At 38.4% G+C, this 22,265-nt stretch overlaps 1 protein-coding gene across 1 annotated transcript in view; it reads left to right on the top strand.

Annotated features, from left to right (window-relative positions):
• Window positions 1-22,265, top strand: part of JAZF1 (JAZF zinc finger 1) — a 189,936-nt gene that overhangs the window by 80,284 nt on the left and 87,387 nt on the right. The window contains exon 2 of the mRNA XM_027639277.1: window positions 21,624-21,696. Coding sequence (XP_027495078.1) covers window positions 21,624-21,696 — 73 coding nt within the window. The remainder of the gene's footprint in view (window positions 1-21,623; window positions 21,697-22,265) is intronic.

Raw genomic sequence — 22,265 nt, 5'->3', positions numbered from 1 at the left:
GGTTGCTCATCTGAACAGGCGAGCTGCTCTCTGTCCTGGCAGTACTTGAGAGTTCAAATGTCTGGCTTGTGTTGTGGTGAAAATACCTGTTTGTTTGGCAGGTTAAATACAGACCTGAATTTTGTTATTGGAGATAATTTTTTGTGGTCTTCGGATTTCTTCTGAAGTTAAATTGCTGCATAGCTGTTTGGTGGGGGTACAATGAGAGAGACCGAGAACACGTTAGAAAGGGTAAAATAAACAAGAGTTACAGCAGTTCTCACATACAACAGTATTTTCTGGTTGAGCTTGGAGCCAAATGCCAGTAGCTCATTGGGTCCATGAAGTTTCAGGCATAGCAAAACTGCAGCAGTCACACTGAATGTACCCATTCCTGAAACTGGGAGTTCTCCCAGAAGCAGTTGTGAGATGTGGCTGGGGGCAGGGAGGAAGAAATACTGTTGTTTATCCGATTAAGTGGAAATTTCCTTATGGCCTGGCCTGATATGGCTGAGAACATGGGAGAGGACTCTGTGTTGTTCACTGTGATGAGAGTTAAAGAATTTACTGCTACCAGGAAAATGCAACAGCCTTCTGGGACTGGTGTTTCCAGGAGTTCTGTTTGTTTCTGTAGGCTGACATCCCTAGCTTAAAATTTCCTTATGCTCTTGAGCTGGTTTTCGGAATGTATGCATTTTAAACATGTTTTTAAAGGTTTTGTGGGGGTGTGTCCGAGTGGTCAAAATATACAAATAAATTATTAAAAGATGCAGCTAAACTAACTGTTAAAAGCCTTCTGTATTAACTGAAGCAATGATTTTTGCAAAAACAAAAATCTTTTTTGCTGCTGATTGCTGACTGGCTGACGTAAGTAGTATATCGAAGTTGAGTGCTTTTCTGGAGAATGTACCATAATTTTGGGATTACAGATATAGTTCCTAGCTAAATCTCTTCATGCAGCTAAAAATCTTGTTCAAATAACTTCCATATGAGTTTGATTTTAATTTTTTTCCCCATGTTTTCTTTCATCGATTTCATTTCAGTCATTTTCCTATATAGAGATGGATAGTGGTAAATTCTATTCTGTGTCAAATTATTTGGGAACTAAGTAAGGCTTTAAAAACAGCAGGACTTATCTTAAAAAGAGTCCAGCCAATTCTGGTATTGCAGAAGTTGTAGTGCAGCTGATTGTGACGACAAAGTAAACATCAGATGAGATCAGAAAATATGTACATTTAAGAACTTGATGTCCTTTTGGTCTGAACTGATTTGTCAGCTCTGTGCTTCAAAGAATATGCCAGAGGGTGTGTATGGAGGTAGCTGAAATAATGGGTCTTACAAAAAACAAACTCAGGGAGCAGTCGAAAAGTTAAAGGCAGTTTGGAAAAACAGATCAAGAAATAAATGCTGATGGTGCCAGAGGCTGGTGAAACTAAGCTGGGAAATTTCGAACTGGGAAGTGTTTATAGTTTTCCCATTCAGAGATCAACTTCAATGAAATAGATAAGGTACAAAGTTACCTGGCAAGGTTATTCTCTCCACTAATTGGAAATAGTTTGTTTAGTTTGTTTCAAACTAAAGGGAAGGGGCTAAATAATACTTGGAAGAGCAGAAGAAAGAAAGGTTGTGCTAGATAGTATCTCTTTCTGTGTCCCTGTTGTCAAGATGCTCTTGTTCTTTCAGTAAGGCTGTTTGTTTATGAGTTCCTTTTTCTATACCTGTTCAGCAGATAAGTTAAAATACTGATCTGCCTGATATCTGTAAAGAAATAGTGGTAAGACCTTTCAATGAACTTCCATTTTCTATTTCAGAAATGTTTTTAATTATATCCTTTCCACATGTAAACTATTTGGACTGGCATTTCCGGGTTCAACGTCAGCTTTTGGACATGTTCTTAGTTTGTGATTTTTAATAAAAGTTTCATGTGATTTTCCGAGAAAATTAGGAAAAACTGTGTTTTCCTAGTGTTAAAGAAAGGATACCTATTTCATTCAGATGATCCATATCTCTGTTTTGGAGCAAGTTTTAAAATTTAAAAATTCTAAAAGAGGACTTTTTAAATGAAAACTTCAATTTTTGCAAGGTTACAATTTCTGAAAATTGTTCATTATTTTATCCTAGTAGATGTTTGTTAAGAGATTGTAAAGAAGCAAAAGTTTCTAAAAATTCTTTAAGTGTGTCAAAGGCTGTTTGTTGAAGAGTTTGGAAGATGACTTCCTTGACACTCTTTTTATAAGCTGCTCGAGTCTCTTGGAAGAGAGGCCTGAAGATTTTCTGTCTTGTTTCCCTGACCAAAACATGCATATAAGCACAGACTACCTTTATGGACTGCTGACAGGTAAGGAGAGAAGGAGAGGAGGCAAAGTGTTTCAAGACTGGGTTTAAAGGAGAGCAGAGGTCCGAGGAAGCAGGCCAAAGTTTTAATTTAACACAGTGCTTTTCAAGTCATGGTCTTTGAGCTTTGTAGGCTCATGGCTTCCAAACTCTAAAGAGTCTTGGTAGGTCAAACCTGTGAAGTTGGCTTCACTGGGGTAAAAATTTAGGAATCTGATTTTTCACTTGACTGAGTTTCAGATCTGGCAAACTGGAGTCTCTCTCTATATATAATTTTCATCATTATTACCTACATAGGACAAAGACAGCTGTGTTTTTCATTTAAAAATACAAAATACATAAGCTAACTTTTTCTAGAGTTCTCATATTTACGTAACAGAAAGGCTTAGAACACAGAATGACTGAATATTCTGAGTTGAAAGGGACCCATGAGGATCATTGAGTCCAAGTCTTAAGTTGATGGCCCATATGGGGATCAAACCCGCAACCTTGGTGTTATTAGCACCGTGCTCTAACCAACGGAACTAATTCCACTTAGTAACTGTGTGTTTTCTAACTGAAATTAAAATTGATTTTAAAACAACCCAACCCAAACAAAAAAACCCCAAACTGCACACCTGGTTTGAGATGTGTATCTCACATGACTAGGTATAATACCAAAACTGATTTAGCACTTCATCTGATGGTTGATTTTTCTGGTCCTCAGAATCTTTCCTCCTATCTTTTGTGCATACAAAGGAAAGCATCTAGACTGTGATGGTATTTCTAGGCTGTGTGTGCCTGATGTGGTAACTGTGAAGTCATCAAAGATGGGGTTTTTTCCCCCACTATAGCAACTGTCATCAGAAAAACAGCTCTTAGCATAAGAGGTCAGTTGATGCAAGGAACCCACAAAAAAGTTGTGCATCTGTTCTGTCATGAGATCTGTTCACATTTAATTGTGTGTACTCAGTGAGAAACAGCTTATATTCATTGCTTATCAAAGAACTGCTGAGCAATACACAAATTGAATAAAAGAACAATCAGTAGTGCATTTTTCAAAGACCTCTGAAGATATTTGATTCCTCTAGATTTACATTAAAGTCATTGCTTGGAGGTGTTTTTTCATTCAGTGTAAGAACACTTCAGGATTTTGTGGCAGATGAAAGTTTATAACATAAACCATAAATCTCTACACACACACCCCCTCCAATACAAAATAAATGAAACCTCAAGGTTAGATGCAATAACACCCATTACTTATGCAGACATATCCCTAACAACTAGTACTTACCTCAGTGCTTTCTGCTCGAGGATGATGAGCCTATATATACACTGGTTTTTCTCATCAAGGCGTGCTGTATCCCCTGCGTTGCCATAAAACACTGTAATTGGAAATAGTCTGGCAGAAGCATTCCAAGTTTTCATTTTGGCAAGGAATCTGGCTGCAAAGTGATTCTAGTTGTATGAAGCATTTGAAACTGTTTATCTCTCACTGCTGGTATTCATTGATTTGTTTGTATTTCTTCAGTGTCTCCTCCAGGCCTATAAAATTCTCTGCAGTGCTTTAGCAGACATTTTGCCAGGAATATGCCAGTGAACTCAAACTGAGTGCTTCTTTTTGATTTTCAGGGTGGCGGTGGTGGTTTTGGGTGTCATCCTCCCCACCCACACTGATCACTCTGCTTTAGAGGCTCCAGGCACTTGAGGATAATTGAATATTTGGATGCATGCAGTAACTAATGTTATATACACTGACAGGATAGAATCTCCAGTGTTTTCTCCTCCATGTTGTACCTTACAGCCGGAGTTCTTTGTTCATTTACTTACAGTGGTGCCCTGATGCAGCCAGGGAGTTGTGATCAATGGCTCTGTGTCAGGGTGGAGGCCAGTGATGAGTGTTGTCTCTCAGAGCTCTGTCTTGGGACCAGTGCTCTTTAACATATCAGGGACATAGTGAGATCAAGCACACCCTCAGCAAGTTTGCAGTTGACGCGAAGCTGAATGGTACAGTTCAGCCTGGAGAAGAGAATGCTCTGGAGAGATCTTATTGCAGCCTTCCAGTGTTTAAAGGGGGCTTATAAAAAAGAGGGACTTTTTACATGGGTAGATAGTGATAGGACAAGGGGAAACAGTTTTAAACAAAAAGAGGAGAGATTTAGATTAGATGTTAGGAAGAAATTCTTTACTCAGAGGGTAGTGAGGCACTAGAAGAGGTTACCTAGAGAGGTTGTGGTTGCCCCATCCCTGGAAGTGTTCCAGGCCAGATGAATGGGGCCCTGAGCAACCTGGTCTAGTTGGTGGCATCCCAACCCATGGCAAGGGGATTGGACCTGGATGTCCTTGTAACCCAAGCCATTCTATGATTCTGTGACTGTAAAGTATGACTGCCTTAATACTGCTGGTAATAATGTAGGCAAATGGCACCTTGTTTTTATTGGAACTCTGAAAAAGGTGTGTTTATGGGAAGGTTTTGAAGTACAGTTATGCTCACATCTCACGGTCTGTAGATACTTAGTTGGGCCAGCAAATATAATTTAGCCTAAGGAATCTTAGGCTACCTGTATAATTTTATGCACAGCAAGCAGAAGAAGGGTTGAAGCAAAAAAAGTAAAAATAAATGTGAATAGAGCAAAGAAATTAGTTTGTCAGGACTGTTAAGCAGTCTGTGACTGAGCTGGAAATTGACCTTGAGGTCTTTGATCCTAGCCAGTGCGGAACATTCACCCTCTTATTTAAAATTTGGATGAAAATTAACTTTGGTGCTTAATAATTTTCTTTAAGGTAAGCTTTACCATTAGCGTTAGTGGGCTAATGTGCAATGTTTTTCAAGTTTCCTCATGACAGTTCTTCTTCATATTGGCTTTAAAACTGGAAGAAAGAAGCCGGTCCTTTTATATCTGGACAGAAAACAACACCTAGAATGTATTGGTTGTGCTGAAGACCAGGACTATGTCCAGACTTACTGTAAGAAGCAGAAAAGGATAGAATCAAAGAATATGCTGAGTTGGAAGGTACCCATCAGGACCATTGAGTCTGACTTCTGACCCTGTGCAGGACACCCCAAGAATCAGACCAGGTGCCTGAGAGCATTGTCCAAATGCTTCTTGAACTCAAACAGATTTGGTGCTGTGACCACTTAGCCAGGGAGCCTGTTCCAGTGTTCAGTATTCTGTGTTGTCATCTAATCTGTTCAACAAAGTCCATGAAACTCTCACATCTGCTTCACTTCTTAGGGGTCCTGTCTTACAGAGATATGGCATAATGTGCTGTCTCCATGTCCACCATTCCAGACAATGTGCTAACTAGTAGACTCCCTTCTTTGTTTGTCACACATAACTGGGTTTAACGCTAGCTGTGGATTTTTTGCCGATGGCATCCATTCAAATTTCATAACATGCTCTTCATCTCACATTCAGAGCCCAAGTCTCAGTGAAAACACTGAGCAATAATTGCAGCTATTGAGAATAGTTAGCCAGAGAATCCCGAAGTTCCTTTAATAGACATGGCAGATACTGCAGTGTTCCTTTCCTCTCCCACTCCAAACCTGCTCTCTGCTTGTACAGCAGAGAAGTAATTTACATAGGCAACACATGGGGGGAATTACAGCTGCTGTTGAGTTGTAGAAAAATAGTCTCATTTCCTTTTTGGTAAATTAAGTGTTCAACTGGAGATTAAGAGCCATTGGTTTCATATGGGAAAAGAAACTGATTAGCAATAACCTTTCTCATGCCTATCAGAGGAAGAGCCTAGTGTGTGGGTTCCCCAGACCTCTAGTTAGCGTGCTCATCCTTTTGACAAATACCTCAAATTCTACCCCTACTGTTAACTTGCCATATGTTAATAGCAACAGGGAGATGAGATCTGGAGATGTTCTTCAACTTGGATTTTTGTCTTAATTCAAAAACATCACATAGAGGTTCAAGAAACAGATTTAAAACCTTTTGTTAAGAGCTGATTTTTTCCCTCATGGGTCTTGGTGGTTTGATCTCTTAATTAAATAGTTCATACAGGTCTTTTCCATCTCCTGTATCAAAACCTAAATTTGAAACAGCTATTTTAAGCTGTCTAGTGTTCTCAGGAAAGCCTTGCTACTGTCTGAAGCTGTTAAAAAATGCACTGAAAAGAATTTATGATCTCGGTTCCTTTGCAACTGGAGTGCCTTTTAATATTGCAAAACATACTGATTTATAATATTAACTGGTAGCTGCAGAGAGAAGGCCATTTGTTGCATAGACATGAAGAATGGACTATTGTATTTCCAGCAGACACTACCTCAGGCTGCAACATGACTGTAGTGCAGTCTCCTCCTGTCATCCACCCCTGTCCAGTCAACTGATGATTTAACACTAATTGATATTAGACCATGTTCCCTTCCTGTGCCTTCCTTCCACTGTCCACTGGATTTCTTTCCATTGAAGTCAGGTTGCAATGGGTTGTCAGAGTACTTGGGTCTCATCCTCTATTGGAATTATATGCCAGCACTTTCAGGCTTGGAAGCTGGTGTTTACCCCAGTGATATAACAATAGAATAACTTGTATTTTGACTGCTCATAGCGAAATTCTGCTTATCAGGGCAATATAGAGGGCATTTTTGATGGCTGTCAGTCTGGTACATTTCACTGATAATAAATTTAGTCAAGTGTTCTCCAAGTATGTAAAGCAGAGAAAGGTAGATCTAATTAGGAAAAGATGTAAGCAAGGCTAATTACCTCATCCAAATGGCAAGCCTGGCTGCTGAGATGATGCAATGGACAGTTAGTGCTTGGCATGGACACATTTCAGCTAGCACTGAAAGAAATCTTCTTTAGGTACTTTTGTTTGTTTGTTTTGATTTCAACTCCCTTGTTCTTCCCAGAAAGAAGAAAAGCAAAAGAAAAGTTATTAATGTTTCTGGCTTCAGGGGTGGTGCTGACATGGGAACCCTTGGACAATATGCAGCTTTTTCTTTTGTTATGGGGATTTTCTAAGCATCTTGTCTGCAGTTCATTGCCAGACAAATCTCAGTCTCCCACTGAGGTGGTTTGTTTAAGGTGTTTATTTCCATACTCTTTAATTCATGCCACCTTCCCCACAGTTTTCTGTCATAGAAGATGTTTGTCTTCTTTTTGACTAGGCTATTGGGTAGTCTACTGACTTCAGTGGAAAGCTTTAGAGCTAGAATAAATTATGAAGGAGTTACTATGCGTTTCTCTGCTTCTCACTGCAAATCAACACCACTCTATAAAGCAAGAGGTGAGCACACTGCCAGTGCACTAAGGAATGAATATTAGACGCTGCTAAAATCCAAACGGAATGGAGAGGGAGATATTTCACTTAGCTTTAGTAGATGTAATTAGTTAGAGACAGGAGTAGTGAATAGAAAAGACTTATTGAAGGGACAGGGAAAATGCTTTGGGGGAGGGGAGCATTCTTACTAGTGATCTTAATTTCTCTTGTAATCTCTTGTAATACTTGCACACCATGTTAGTCCTGAATATAAAAGGAGTTCAAAGCAGCTTTACTGAAATATCCTGGCAGGAATGCGTTATATTGTCCTGATGCTGGTATGGAGGTGTCTGTCGAACCTGGAGAAAAATTTTGTTGCTGGTTGGATTCTTTTATTAATTGGTTTAAAAACAGCTAACCAAATAAGCTATTCCTCTGAACAGGTTCCTTTTATTAGGCCATACCTTTTTAAATAATCATTCGATGGAAATGTTTTAAAGAGTTTTCTTAAACTTTTAATGCTATTTCTTGATAAAAGAGGAACAGACTACAAATAAGAAGGTACGTGCTGTTGTGTGTAGTAACATACTTGGAAAGGTGATATTAGTTTTCTGATTTTATATGAAATTACATTTTTAAGATGATTATTGAAATATGTTTTGTGAAAGAACTATTATTTCTAAAGTGAAAGTGCCTTTCTGTATAGACTGGCAGTCTTTTGGGACCAAATTATTTAATGCTCTTTAAAGAATTTTATGAAATTGTTTTTAAAAATAACTCCAACAGAGTAAGTTACAACATAGCTGAATAAACACTGAGACAAATTCATCAGTTTAAATTGCCCTCAAATTCAGCATCACAGCCTTCATCTACTGTCTCCATTGTATCATATTCCTCAAGTAATTTTGATAAATGTCTGCTGTGCTTTTTGTTTCATAATTGAATTTTGATCAGAGGAGGAACAGTACAGAATAAAAATAATATTAAGATTTATTGCTGTAATAATGGATAATGCTATCAACTTCTAATGGTTAATTGCTGTTTAGTAGCAACAATAGTAGAATTTAAAAGGTACTATACTATCACTTTAGAAAGTAATTTTCTTTGTCAACAATTACATGTAAAATTAGCAGCTGGATTGCCTAGAGGAATCTGCATCTTTTGTTTGAGATACCAGGAAAAGTGTGTGTATATACAGTAGATGTTTATGTATCATTATCTGAAAAGTCTTGCTTGAATTTACAATGTCCTCCTCCCTACTTGTGTCTAAGTTCTTGATTCTAATTATTTATTATACATAAGAATAGCAAAATAACTGGTGTTCTGGACATTCTGAATAATCCATTTTTCAAATGACCACAGACTTGTAAATGCAGTAAACTTAGCACTGTTTTGTACCACAACTGTGCTACCTTTTGAAGTTCTACTGAGTGAGGAGTGAGGCCTCGCTTGTCTGCACTCTTGCATCAGAAATACACATTTCAAGGTCATGTACAAAAATAAGAACAGATTTTTTTTTCTGTACATAATTCAATGCAAGGAGAAATTTTCCTGCTTGTAGGAAATTTTCTGTTTCATGTTTTTTATCTTACCTTCCCTTCCCTTTACTTAATTAAAACTGATTTTTGACATATCAGTGCATTTATTAGATTGCTTGATCCTCTTAGGTGTTGCTGAGCAGAAAATGAGCTTTCTCTGCTCAGAATCTTTCCTGAGCTTGACTTGTGTGAACCTGGAGCACCACTTTCACCTGCCAAAAGTGCAGTGCCTTTCTGTTGCTTTCTTTTACATGAGACTTTAAGGAAGTACAGGCACTTCAGCTTACATGAATGTCAGGAAAACTGTGGAAGCCAAAGAATGGCATGTAATATTTTGGGAGCTTTTCTAGTGAACAGTCTTCCTGTTAATTGTAAATACTTCTTTTTTATTTATTATGGCAAGCTAACTTTGTATTAATTGGTGTGTCTAACTGATTAAGAATTCTATTTCAAATTTCTATGTGAGGGCAAAGATAGTGTTAGAATCTTAAAGGCGTTGGTGACTTATTGTATAGCCTATGTGTTCACAATGGGAAATTATTATTTTTTGTTGGATGATGCATGTTTTTGATTGGGATAATAAAAGCAGAATGTGTAAGAACGTACCATAGTCTTAAAACGTCTTTGATTATTCAGCTGATTTATTTCCTTAAATCTCTGCTTAATGTCAGTATTTTTAGACTTTTATTTTCTATTTTAAACTGAGCATTTACCTTTTGGGGTTTTTTTTCCCTTGCCTTAAATTTTGTTTTTCAAAGGCATTGAGGCTTAACTCAATACAATCTGATTTGGGTTTTCTCTATATCGGTGCTATAGGAAGTAGAAAAAACACCTCAGTACCCTTCTGTAGAAATGACTGGAAATAAATAGCTACAGGGGAGTGACACAGTATTTAAACAGTGGATAATATTGTAGGTTCTAACAGGGATGTTTTAGTGGTACCGAGTGTCAATAAACGGTGAGGCTGCTGCACAGCTCTTCTCTGAGGGTGACCCATCAAACCTGCCACATTCTTCGTGGAAACCAAAGGTTTGTGTGCCCCATGTTTCATGGCAGGTGTCATGCTCCAGTTTTGTCAGAGACTCTTGGGTCTGACTGACTGCTCTGGCTTCCCATGACAGGAGTAGGTTGTTGTTATTTTTGTTACTGTTGTTGTTAATCTTGTACCTCCCTGTCAACTTTCTCATCACCACTTGCATAGAGCACCCAAGGGGCTATGCACCTGACAGAAATGACAAATTAATAATAAAAAAATAATAAAATTGTGTAAGGCACAGTATGTCCAAATGAATTTTGGAAAACGACATTTCAGGAAATAAAGGTTATCTGAGCACCTGGCATTCTTATTCGTCTGGTTCCCATCCTTGCTCCACCTGACATGGTTGCCATCTTCTGGAGGAAGCATCTCTTGAATAACACAGGGCAATGATGCCATTTCCTTCTTCCTTACAAGAAATTGTTTCATTTTCTGCATTCACTGTTCCTGTCAGCAGGAAGTAAAGATTAGGAATCCCACCTGTCTCTTAAAAGACTGTGCGAAGTAGTAGCCCAGAAGGTGAGCTTCTTATAGGAATTTTAGTGACTCATGGGAAAATATTGTCGTTTCCTTCTTATGCAACCCTCCCTCAAAATAAACCAAAAAATCCCTCAACCACTGTTTGCAGAGGAGTGAAGACAGAGTAAATAACTGAGAGTAAAAAGCTTTCCTTTTTCATTCCTGGTAAAGACGAAGAGGTTGAACTAGTGAAATACTAGCTGCAATGCCTGTAGCTGTTCGTTTTAGTGTTTCCAACCAAAACTAGAAGTGGCCTGTTTCCAGAGACACTTGAAAATTTAGTGCTGTGTTGATAGTCTGAAATGGAAATCTTCTGACATTGTAAATGAAATATGTACCACTGCAGTTCAGTTGTGGTTTAGCTGGTCATGGAGTTGGGATATAATCATATTATTTTAACTCCTGGAGATCATTACTACTTAAGGAAATAAAACCCTCAAGCATCAGAACTGTCAAGATATATATTTTGAAGTTTTATTTAAAGTAATACTAGGTTTTATTTATTTTGGAATGTTTAGCCAGGTTTTCATTATTAAAACTAAATGAAAACAGGGGTTTGCATATTTGAGTAGTATTAATAAAAAGGCAAAACACAAACCTATAAATTTTCAATTTTTTTGATAGGGAAACTAGCTGTTTTGAAATAACTGCTTGCTTTATGCAAAACTGTTTATCCTAGAATATGGCTCTTAGCATATACTCACCTCACATACTTGATATGAAAAAGCATAGCCTTGTGGTTTATGTAAAAATTACTCTTCCACTACTAGTTACCAAGTTTTGCCCAAAAAAAGACCAAACCTCCCAATGGATTTACCTGGGCCAGACCTGGATTCTCCTGAAAACCCATAGAATTAAACCCTCAATCAATCCATTGCCAACTCTAAAAATTTATTTTCTCATAATTTTGGCAAAATGCTGAATGCAAGGTGAATGCTCTTCATTTTTCTTTTTTTGTCAGCTTCCCAATGTGTATGATGGGTATGACGTTAGAGAGGGGAGGAATGTGTGAACTTTGGAAACAGAGGTTTTTGACCGAACACCTAGAAAATCTGCCTACAGGACTGGGTCTGCTTTGGAAAGCACCCTCCAGCCCTTTTCCTCCATGCTCCAGCCCTTTTCCTCCATGCTCTCCAGTCTGTCAGCACAAGGAATGACAAACGCTTTCCCCTTGGATAGGCAGCCCTGTACTAGGTTGCCTCCGGGAACAGGGGGGCACAGCCAGCCAGGCAGAGGGGTTTTGTTGGCCTCAGGAATCATCTGGGGAGGCAATACAACTCTGTCAGGCAGAGAGGTTCTTTCCATGTGCTCCTGCTGTGTCCCAGTTAGAGGGCTCTTCGAGCATAGCCATGGTGTTACTGCCAGTGCCGAGAGTACTGAGCATAGTCAGGGCCTACAAACGTGATTAAAGAGACCGTCATGCTGGTGTGTGCATTTCGGGGGCCAGTGCTGCACGTCATGAAGGTGGTTTTATTGTTGTTTCAGTATAGAATAATATCCTTAAATCATGATATTTTTATTTTTTTTAAATAATTCTAGGGACCTTCCCTGATCTGGGTAAATTAGAAATGATTGCCTTTCCACAGTGCATGAATTTTCAAACCTCTCAGACAAAAGAGACATCATAGTGTGGTGAGGAATAAAAATGGTTGCTCAATTACTGAAATGGGATCCTTTTAGAGATTACTAATAATATATCTTATGCCCTGTGTGCTTGACTGTTAAGTGCAAATGCACCTTTTATTTACTCTCCAGTGGCATGTCATGAAGTTATTTCACTTGAATTAAATGTTGGGAAATTCTGTGAAAATGGCAGTCTAATTTTTCTCTACGTCAAACTTCATTATGTTATATTTGCACTTAAAAATTGCAAGCAAGTTCTTAACATTTCAAACACTTAAAAATTTAATACATCTCACAATTTAAAAATTAAAATAAAATAAAGCAGCAGCAGTCTTTCTTTTTTTTTTCCCTTCCCTTAGGGATCTTTCCAGCACTCTGCTGATTTCCTGTTGATTTGATTCATGAATATTTTACCTATTGAATTAATGCATTAATGATTACATTTAGTTGCAGCAATAATTGTATGTTTCAAATAAAACTAATTAGCATAATAAGTGGAAAAGCACCATGGCACATGAAGTGTGCCTGCAGTTTATTACATCTGAAAGATCACGAAGACACCTTTTTGACATTTGTAGCTCTTCAGCCGGTTACCAGCAATTATGTTCTGTTTGAATAGAAATTAAGTAGCTGATTTACAGCATTACTTTGTCTATGCTGAGACATAAGCTACCAAGGAGATTACTTGGGTGTCTTCAATCACAGTGCACAGTATTATTTCCTGAAAGAGTTACGGTTATGCCCTCCTACACAGCTCTTTGCCTTGTAGTTGCTGCTGGAGTTTTCTTTGGGTTTTCAGAGGAGAGGGTGAATAGGACATGACTTAAAAATGGCTTGGTCAGGTGCCATTCCTTCTGCCAGAGACAGCTGCAGACTGTGGATGGTAGCCTGTTGTTCAGGTGTGTCAGAGGTCTGAGGGAACCCTCATGGACTGGGCTGTATCTCCAATCTGCACTGCTTGTAATGGGATGAGGAAAGGCCACAGCTTGAATTCTCTGCTGAGAGAGGATGCTAGTTATGCTTGCCTGCCAGAGGGAAATCTGCTTCCCAGGTTTCGGGAAAGCTAAGAGAATGCAGGATGGTACACAGAGAGCTCACGCACCTTGTAAGGATGGGAAGGGAGCTCTGATGTTGTTCCTTACAGGCTGCGTATGACCTTCAAGACTGTATTTTACTCCCCTTTATTACCTTTTAAATAAAGAATTTAATAAATTCTGTACTTGATGTAAAGCAAGTAAGCAACCTTGGGCAAGTTCTGGTCGGCTAGATTGCCTCGTAGAAGAACAGAGGAACAGATCAGTTGCTTAGATCTGTCCACTACCTTGTGTTTGATACTACCCAACTTCAGTTAATGCAAATTATTTTGGGGATGGAGGATTGGAAAATTCTCTTAATTTCTGGCAAAAGAAAACTCTTCTTAAGGCAGTGGGTTATCTGTAATAAGGATTTCAAGAGTAGCAAATAAACAGATAAAGGCATGACTAAGTTGATCAAGTGTTTGGTTTGAGCACTTCTGTCCCGTTCTTATTTATGTGTTATTTATATATAATATATGGCACTGGGAAGTTATGCACACTCTCATTTTTCATTTTAATTGCCTATTTGAAGACAGCATGACAGATCCAAAGGTTGCTTTCAGCAACCGAGGAGCATTGTGATCACTTACTAGTGTGCAATAATTAACTTAATCGCAGAAATTAGAACATTTTAAAAATTGAGGATCTGTGATTGCACTGTATGCATTCTTTCTCTTTTCTGTTGTCCATATCTGAAATACATTTTTCCTACATATGATTATATCACAATTTTTTTTAATGAAAAACACTTCAGAAAAACCTTCTTCAGAAGGTTTCAAAATCCTTGTGTTTATGTTTACTTGGTTATCGGTTTTTTAAATTAAAAATTATAAATGTCAAAGTATCATCTCACTTGTGTTCCAAAAATCCTTTTAATATCTGTGCATTAAATTAGTGCACGTGAAGCTGTAATCAGAACCCTTTTTGGCTGGACAGTGGAAGATGAGGCACAGCCATTACTTCTAGAAGTTCACAACCTGAATTAAATAGTACTACAAATAGTATTAAATAATAGCAGCTAGCAAGGATGAAGTAGGATTGCTCCAAAATACTGTTCTACTCTTCTTTTTGCTGTAAGACCAAAGCATAGATTTGGTTCTGTGTAGGTTATCTGAAATACCATATATTATTTTCTCACCCAGCAAGATACCATTTTCTCATATGAGAAAACTCTGAGTTCTTGTCTCACAGAGTTTGTGTTATAAAATGGAGTTTCACATGTGCTAGTCTAAGACAGTGAATGCTTGCTATTGGTTGTGATGTTCTTGGAGTTTTTTTACTTTAGTTTTGAGTAGTCTGCTTTTGAACTTCTGTGACCCGCTTTTTTATATGGTTCCTCTACAGTGATGTCCTCTCATGGCATCTTAGAGGTTCTGCAGTCATAACACTCACCGAAGCTAAAATGCTGGAATGGTGGCCCTGGGATCGTGGTGTGTTTCTGATGAAGAGGCAGTTTTTACAAATTACCATTTTCTGTGGGAACTTCCACAAGGACTGCCTCACTTCCTTGTGAGGTGCACCTACATGAAGAGACTAGTGTGTGCTAAACCAGGGTGTTAAGTCAGCAGCTGCTTTCTTTGCTTTCCAGCTGCCTGTGTGTGCATTCCCAACGAACACTTGTTGGCTTTTCTTATTGAGGCAACCTCCATTTAAATAAACCTTCTGTTTGACATTTCCTTTTGCTAACCACTTGTCTACATGTGTAATATGTAATTGGCAGTTACTAAGATTAATGATAACTTTTTTGTTCTTGCAGGCTTTAGGAGAAGTCCACAGTGGTTTAGCTTTTGGACTTCAACCTCTGATGCTTTACCTTATTTTAGGGCTACATTATTTTTTCGCTGTAATGCAGCAACTGCAATCAGTCAGTTGCTGCATGGGAAGTCCACAGGCCTGGTTTGAGCAGCAGCAGTGCCAGTACAGCACTGTCAGCCTGAGAGTCTCCCAGCGGGCCAAACTTTTGCAGTTTCATGACCTCCTTGTAATACTTACACGGCCTGTGTCTTTAAGGGTTTCTTTCTTCATGGCTTCATGCACTTACACACAATTTGATGGGGGAAATAAACTGTTTGCAGCTAACTAACAAATTTTTGCAACTCTGGGATAGACCAAACAGGCAGAATTCTATACTAAAAAATACTCGGAAGCCTCTAGTGGTCACTGAAATTGTGAAAGTTGAAATGAAGTGTTTTCTTGTTTGTACTTGGTGAATGTAGCTGAATGTAGCTTTCTTAGTTATCTATTTAGTGGAAGCTTAATCTGGAAATGTGAAAGAGTTTGATGTCTGATCTGTTCAACACAATTTTGAGAAGTCCATCTCTGTGGCATTTAACACCTTGATCTTGGAAAGAACTTAAACTTGTGCTTAAATGTTAAAGGTGTTCTTGAAGTCAGGTAGGTTAAAAATTCACACAGAATCATGATATTTATTCTCCAGTGTTCTGTCTTTGAAGTATAGAGCATCATCTCTTCTTTGGGGATGAGGGAATTTTTTTTTCTGTTAAAGATCTAAATGGGCTACTGTGTTAATATCTATAAAATCACAATTGTCTGTGGTTATTTTTTTTTTTAATTAATAAGAAAACCTGAATAATTCTGCATTTGGAATTGAGACTGTGAAATTCATATTGGCTTCCTTGTAATGGAGGTTTCAGATGGGGAGTGGTTTCCAGTAACATTGAATTTATCTGTTTCTGGCTTTTTAAGCTACATCCACATAAGAACAATTGTGGACTTTTGAGGAAGCCAACAGAAATATTTGCCTTGGCATCATTAGAGAAGCAAGCTAGTTTCAAGGGAAGTGTGCGTTTTAATTAACTAGCTGAGCTGACTTATATCAGCCAGTTTCAAGTCCAAGTGAAATATAAGACAGGCACTCTGTGAACCTGCTGGTGGGCAAGCAGAATGTGTGTATGGATGTTCTGGCAAAGTCAGTTGTGAGACTATGGGACCTCTATGTTGGCAGTTTACCCCACAAAAAGGTGAGATTATCATAAACATCTCCAAGTGACTTGGGAGAGAGGTCATATTGTAAGTCCTTGGTCCTTGCAAATATGAGTTTTAGCACTTTTAAAATTCTTTGCAGGGCTGTTATTTTCATAATATTTGAGGCATTTCGTTACTCTTTTTGAGATTAAGCAGAAATGGAAGTAACACCCTTGGGTTGGCAAGGGGAGTTTTGCCTTTTTGCTTTTGTTACAACTATTTGGCTTAAGTTTGGCATGGCTGATGAGGCATGAAGAGGTGTTTTTCAAACCTAAGTCTTTTTAAGATGTGGACATCTCTAAACCCTTCCTCCCAAAAAGTAGTTTCCACAATGTCAGTGAAATCTGTTGGAGAATTACAGCTACCAAAAAATTTTGACAATCCAGTCACTGCATTTGTGACTGAACAGGGATTCATATGTTCTTCTTTAGGCACCTTGACTCTTGTCAATCTTGACTTCAACCTCTGCCTATTAAGGGGTGATAGAGTGGGGTAAAAGCAGGACTAGCCACTTCAAGATGTCGAAGAGCAGTATAATTTTTACCTCCTTCAGGTCATTATTTTTTCTTCTGACACTCTCTTTACTACTTTTCTAGTGGTAGTGACCTTTCCTAATCTCTGTAAGAAGAAAACTCGAGGTTGTAAAATAATGCCACTGAAATTTGCTAGCACTTTGTAAGGTGAAAAGTGATTTTGCTAAGTGATTTAAAACCACTTTTTATGAAAGTGAAGTTGCTTATGATAACTTTTGTATCTAGTAGGGTAAAAACTTGTTGCTCCATTATACCCAATGAAGATGTGGCATGTATTTTTGTGCAGAAATATTTATGTAGAACAGAGTTATGTAATTGAAGACTGTACCTACACAGGATGTGTATGCCTTTTTTATTATTTGCTCTCTTTAAAATACTTCACCCAGTTAGGATTTTGCAGTGCTTTCAAGCTACAAGTTATTTCTGTGTAATGAGGTGATTTAGTAATCGTAGAACATGCTCCACAGAAAATGCCTGGCTTTGTGTGAACAGTTCAAAGACGGTACAGTGCAAGTTATGATCTCTCAGCCTTAATTATACACTCATACTACTTGTCTGGTTGTGCAGTATGAAACAGGTTTGAATGTGAGAAATTGGAGGGGTCTAATCCTATAGGTGATTAGTTGAGTAACTCTCTATCTCTCTCATGAATCTTAGCACCAACACTTTAGTCGTTTAATAGTGAGGTAGTGGGACCCAGAACAAAACCCTGTGGCAGTTCATATGAGATCAAAATTTTATTTTAATAATATTTCATTAAAGATAAAGAGAAAAAATCTAACACCATAGTAAATTGAGAGGACATAGCTAAAAAAACCCCCACAACATTACAGAAAATAATTCTTCCCGCTGTGGAACAAAATCAATGGAACATAATGCTTACAAAAAGAGACTAATAATGAAGGCAGGTAATGTACAACGGGTGGCACTTTGTTTTACCAGATTTAAAGTGTTACTGCAAAACCAGTGAAGCAGTAAGTCTTTGATATCCCATGTTAATTCAAGAAGCAAGGGTAACTAGTTAAAGTAGCATTAATCAACAAGTCCCTTAAAGATCTGTAGTAGTTATTCTATGTGTGGTAGATATTTTTCTTATAAGAAAGGAAACTCAGATCAACCCTAGGGTCTACTGCTTAAATACTTTCAAGAAAAGATTTATCATCTGTGAGTGTTTAATCCATTATAGGTGTCTGTTTGGAAACTATTTAAGCTATTTGGGGCTAACTTTGACCAGTCTATGTGAGTTTGAAGAAACATTGACTAAACATTTAACATTTTACAGGACCATTTTGTGAGATTGACAGCAGATTTTTGTCTCCCATGCGCCTTGTTCTGGAGTCAGATAGTTGAGAGAGTTGGCTGATGCATAACATCCTGTGAGTGGGGTAACACATGTTCGAAGACATGCTTTGTGCAGCATGGATGGTGTTAGAAAATATTACTAGTGTCTATATAAATGTGCTTAGGCATGAGAGAAGCAGAGTGCTGGAAGTCCAGGTTTGAAGGTTCAGCATTAGGGAATACTGCTGCTTAACCTTACTGTAGCAGTGTTTGCTATCTTAAAAAAGAAAGAAAGAAAACAATGCTAATAAAATGCTAATTACTGGGTTGTTTTGTTGTGGGTTTTTTTGTGGTTTTTTTTTTAATCAAGCCTAGCATGGCTGTGGACTTTTTGTAGTTGTTAATAACGTCTATTCACTCTGTGCTCAATAGTGTGCTAACTGACATCAAGAATGTAAGCAGAGACTGCCTAAATTGGAAGTAAGATACAACTTCAAAGATACTACCCCCCCTACAAAGGGGGTAGGGAGGCAGGTGGAGTCAGAGGCTGAAGGGAAGAGGGCAGTTCAGGGAATGAATTGCATCTATGTTCGATCCTATGGTACGAGAATGAACATGTGGTTATAGACATCTCCATGTGATTTTTAACTTGTTGTTATACTGGGAGAGGAGAGGCTAGGCAGAGGAAGAGGGAATGGAGGCAGGAAGGAATGGACTGGTGGCATTTTTAGACAGTGAGAAAAAAGCTGGCAGTGATGAGCCAAGTGTGCATGTGCCCTGGATAGCAAGGCTGTGCAGGTTTTAGGTGGATGCAGTGGAGCTGCCGGTGTGGTCTTTGTACCTCTCCACCTGGGTAAGGGCTGTGCCAGGGGCCCATGACTGCTGTCAACTGTGACACAGCTGGCCTGGTTTCTGCTCTTCTCTGAGGGCCATGTGGTGGCCCTGACACAAGTTACTATGGGGTTTTTTTATATATTATAGCTGAGGAAGAGAAATAATATCCAGCAATGTTATGTGTAGTTCCTGCTACAGTACAGAAGTGAATGTAGTGTTCTCATGACTGACAACCCAGCAGCTGGTTGCAAGAGAAATAAAAACATGTCAAAAGCATGTCAAACTCAAAGCATTTTGAGTGCTGAATTCATACAAGATTTTTTTAACACATCCTGGATTATTTTGTGGAATTGGGATATACAACAAAATTGACTTGAATTACATGTGAAGTCTGATACATGTCAGGAGGAGGGATAGAGAGATCGAATGGAGACTGTGCAGTGTATTTCTCATGTGTCAGGCAGCACCTACTATGAGACAGGAGTCTGCTTTCTCTGGGTGCCAGCAGGCAAATTTCTCTGTGCTTTGATAACACACTCCTACAAAAGTTATGGGGCTTTTGGATTTTGTCTTTGCATTTTCCTGCTCAGCTGGTATTATGGTGAGCAGCGGAAGGGTGGTTGGCTCTCCATTAGAGCTTTTCCTGGTCCTCTCCCACAGATAATGTGCAGCACTCTGATGTAAACCAGCTCCAACTTTGTCTCCTTCAGTCACAGAAACTGTTGTTTATAGGTGGAGGTTAATCCTATTTAAGAACTGGATTAGCAAAGACGTAGTCATTTAACCACAGATGCCTAAACTTAGGTTGAGGCAGTTCTCAGATAGTCCTGGTTGGGATTAACGCTCTGCAGACATTCTGGATCAAGACAGTTTCATGGCAGGCCATGCACCACCAAGGTGTAAATCTAAGAGAGCTCACCATGACAGCAGTTGTGTTCTTGGCCTGCTAGCTGATGGTGGATTTTAAAGCAAGTAAAAGATCTTTGTGTGTTGTGTGAACCTAACTTCCTCAGAGAAGTGAATTATAAAGATAGCATGGAAGACAGCTGATGCTTTAGTGTCTATGGAGCATGGTGTGTTGGCAATTACTGAAGAATTTTGCCAGGCACCAGCAAGATCTGCTCCTCTTAAGGATAACAGACTTGGGGTTGCTGGTTGGATTGGCACTTGTGCTTTTATCTCTCTTCTCTGAACTTTCTTAGAGTTATTTATCTCCTTAGGGACATATTGATAAAGGCATGTTAGCAAATCCTGCAACCTGAGCTGTGCAGGAGCAAATGTATGAAAAATTACTAGGATCAGTCTGAGCTTTGAGAGGTGGACAGGGGATTCTCTTCTCCCTGAATAAAGCCATTATCTGCTTCAGCAGTGGTGTGACAAATGCACCAACCCTCAAGCACAGTCCACATTCAGTTCAGTTAAAAATCTTCCTTTAAGGCAGGGCACCAGAGGCAGATTTCAAAATAACTGTATCTTGTTTTAAAACCCACAAAACCCACTAAAAGCAACTGATCAGATCAAACTAATGTGGCTATCAATATAATGAGTTTTTGAACATTAACAGTGCTTAAAATTGTAGGAGGAAGCAAGAACAATCCAAAATACAGGTTTTGCTTGGAGTTCCTCTCCCCACCCTGCTTCCCATCACCCCATCCCCCCCAAAAAACCCACAAAGTAGATAATTCTCAGAAATAAAAGATGGATAGCAGAAGTGCTGCTGTGGGGAGCCATTTAGTAAGGGCAGTTTTTATTCTTGATAGTTAAAATGCAGAAGTTGCACCCAGAATTGCTTTTAAAGTAACACATAAAACATTTTGTTAATGACTAAGCAGTAATCTGCACAGGCATGATGCACACTTTCCATTGGGAACTTTTGAAGACTGTTTATGCTCAGCTCCTAAAGGTGCCTATCTGCTATGTAGGGCAAGGCTGTATTTGAAACGTCAATATAATCCTGGTTTTTGGTATAAAAAAAAAATACCTAAACTATGGACATGCTCCCTTGGCTTTGGTTTCAGAAATTTAAACCAAGACTCCTTCTTTGTTAGAGAAGAGCCCAGCTTAACTGCAAAGAACAATGAAAACAGTGATTGAAACCATATTTTTTCATTTGAGTGAGAAAGTTAGCACTCGAGGGAATTTGCATGTGTTTGCTTCGGGGCTTTTGGTGGGCAGTGTTCTGCTTGGCAGGCATTTTGCTTCAAGTGCATTTTTTGTATGACTTTTCTGATTGAGAGCTTCAGAAAATAAGCTGTAGAGAAGGGAGAAAGCAAGACTCAGAGAAAAATATCGAGGCCCAGCAGAAGAGATCTAATTGCTTTTGAAACATCTCAAAATGTGTCAACCATATTTAGAAACAACTACATTAAAAAAGAAGCAAGCTTGATCCTTTTAACACTATAAATCATGGAAAGCAGTGAAAACTAATATTTATGAGGGGAGTTGTGAGAGCTGTGTGACAGTTGGAAATTACGTCACTGTTGATGTTTCAAATTCTTGTGTAAAGTAATGCAATGCTGTGTTTATGAATGAATGAGCAAATGATTGAGCTGTGCTAAGGGTAGTCTATATGGATAAACTGGATTGAGCTATTTTATATCTCTTGTCTTTGCTTATGTTACTTTGCAGGATACAGTCCCATATGCTTCAATGTAAATACAGAAAGCTCAGTTCAGTGTATGTATTTTTTTTATTCCAGATACAGACCCACGTGTATTAGAGAAACAAGAGCTTCAACAGCCAACCTATGTTGCTCTAAGTTACATTAACAGGTAAGTGTGGTTATTTTTCAGGTATAACTGAGCTCAGCTTGCACAATATGTGTATATATGTTATGCCAAAATGGCATGCTTATGGATGCACTCTGTTTTGTTTCATGTTATAACACCTGTTTTGGAAAAATGGTTGAATTAAAATTTAACTAAATTTTTAATCACTTTTGCATAGGGCATAAGCAACCCTTCAGCTGAACAGCTCAAATACTTGGGGGATGAGTTTTTAACTTGTTATGTTTTAGCTAAATCTCATGCAAAACAAGAAAATTGGTCTTGGCTTAGTTTTTTACTTTATTGTACTTCACACAAGTGAGTAGAGAAAGATTTTTTTTTTTTCAATCAAAAGTGAAATCTACCTTTTTTCACAGTACGTCAGAAATTTTTCAACCATAGTATATATATCTTTAAAAATCTTGTTTACCAGCCCTGTATAACCTAAAACTTGAAAGCAATTAAGAAATTCAACCTTTTTTAAAGCATTTATCTAAGTAACAGAGCCTCGGTTTTTCAGTTATTGACTGATGGCAGTACTGAAACATCCAGAGTACTCCAGCAAGGAGGAATGG

This window comes from Corapipo altera, unplaced genomic scaffold, assembly GCF_003945725.1.
Source record: "Corapipo altera isolate COAL_440 unplaced genomic scaffold, ASM394572v1 44, whole genome shotgun sequence".
Taxonomy (NCBI): Eukaryota; Metazoa; Chordata; class Aves; order Passeriformes; family Pipridae; genus Corapipo; species Corapipo altera.
This window is presented reverse-complemented; position numbering and strand designations above follow the sequence as displayed.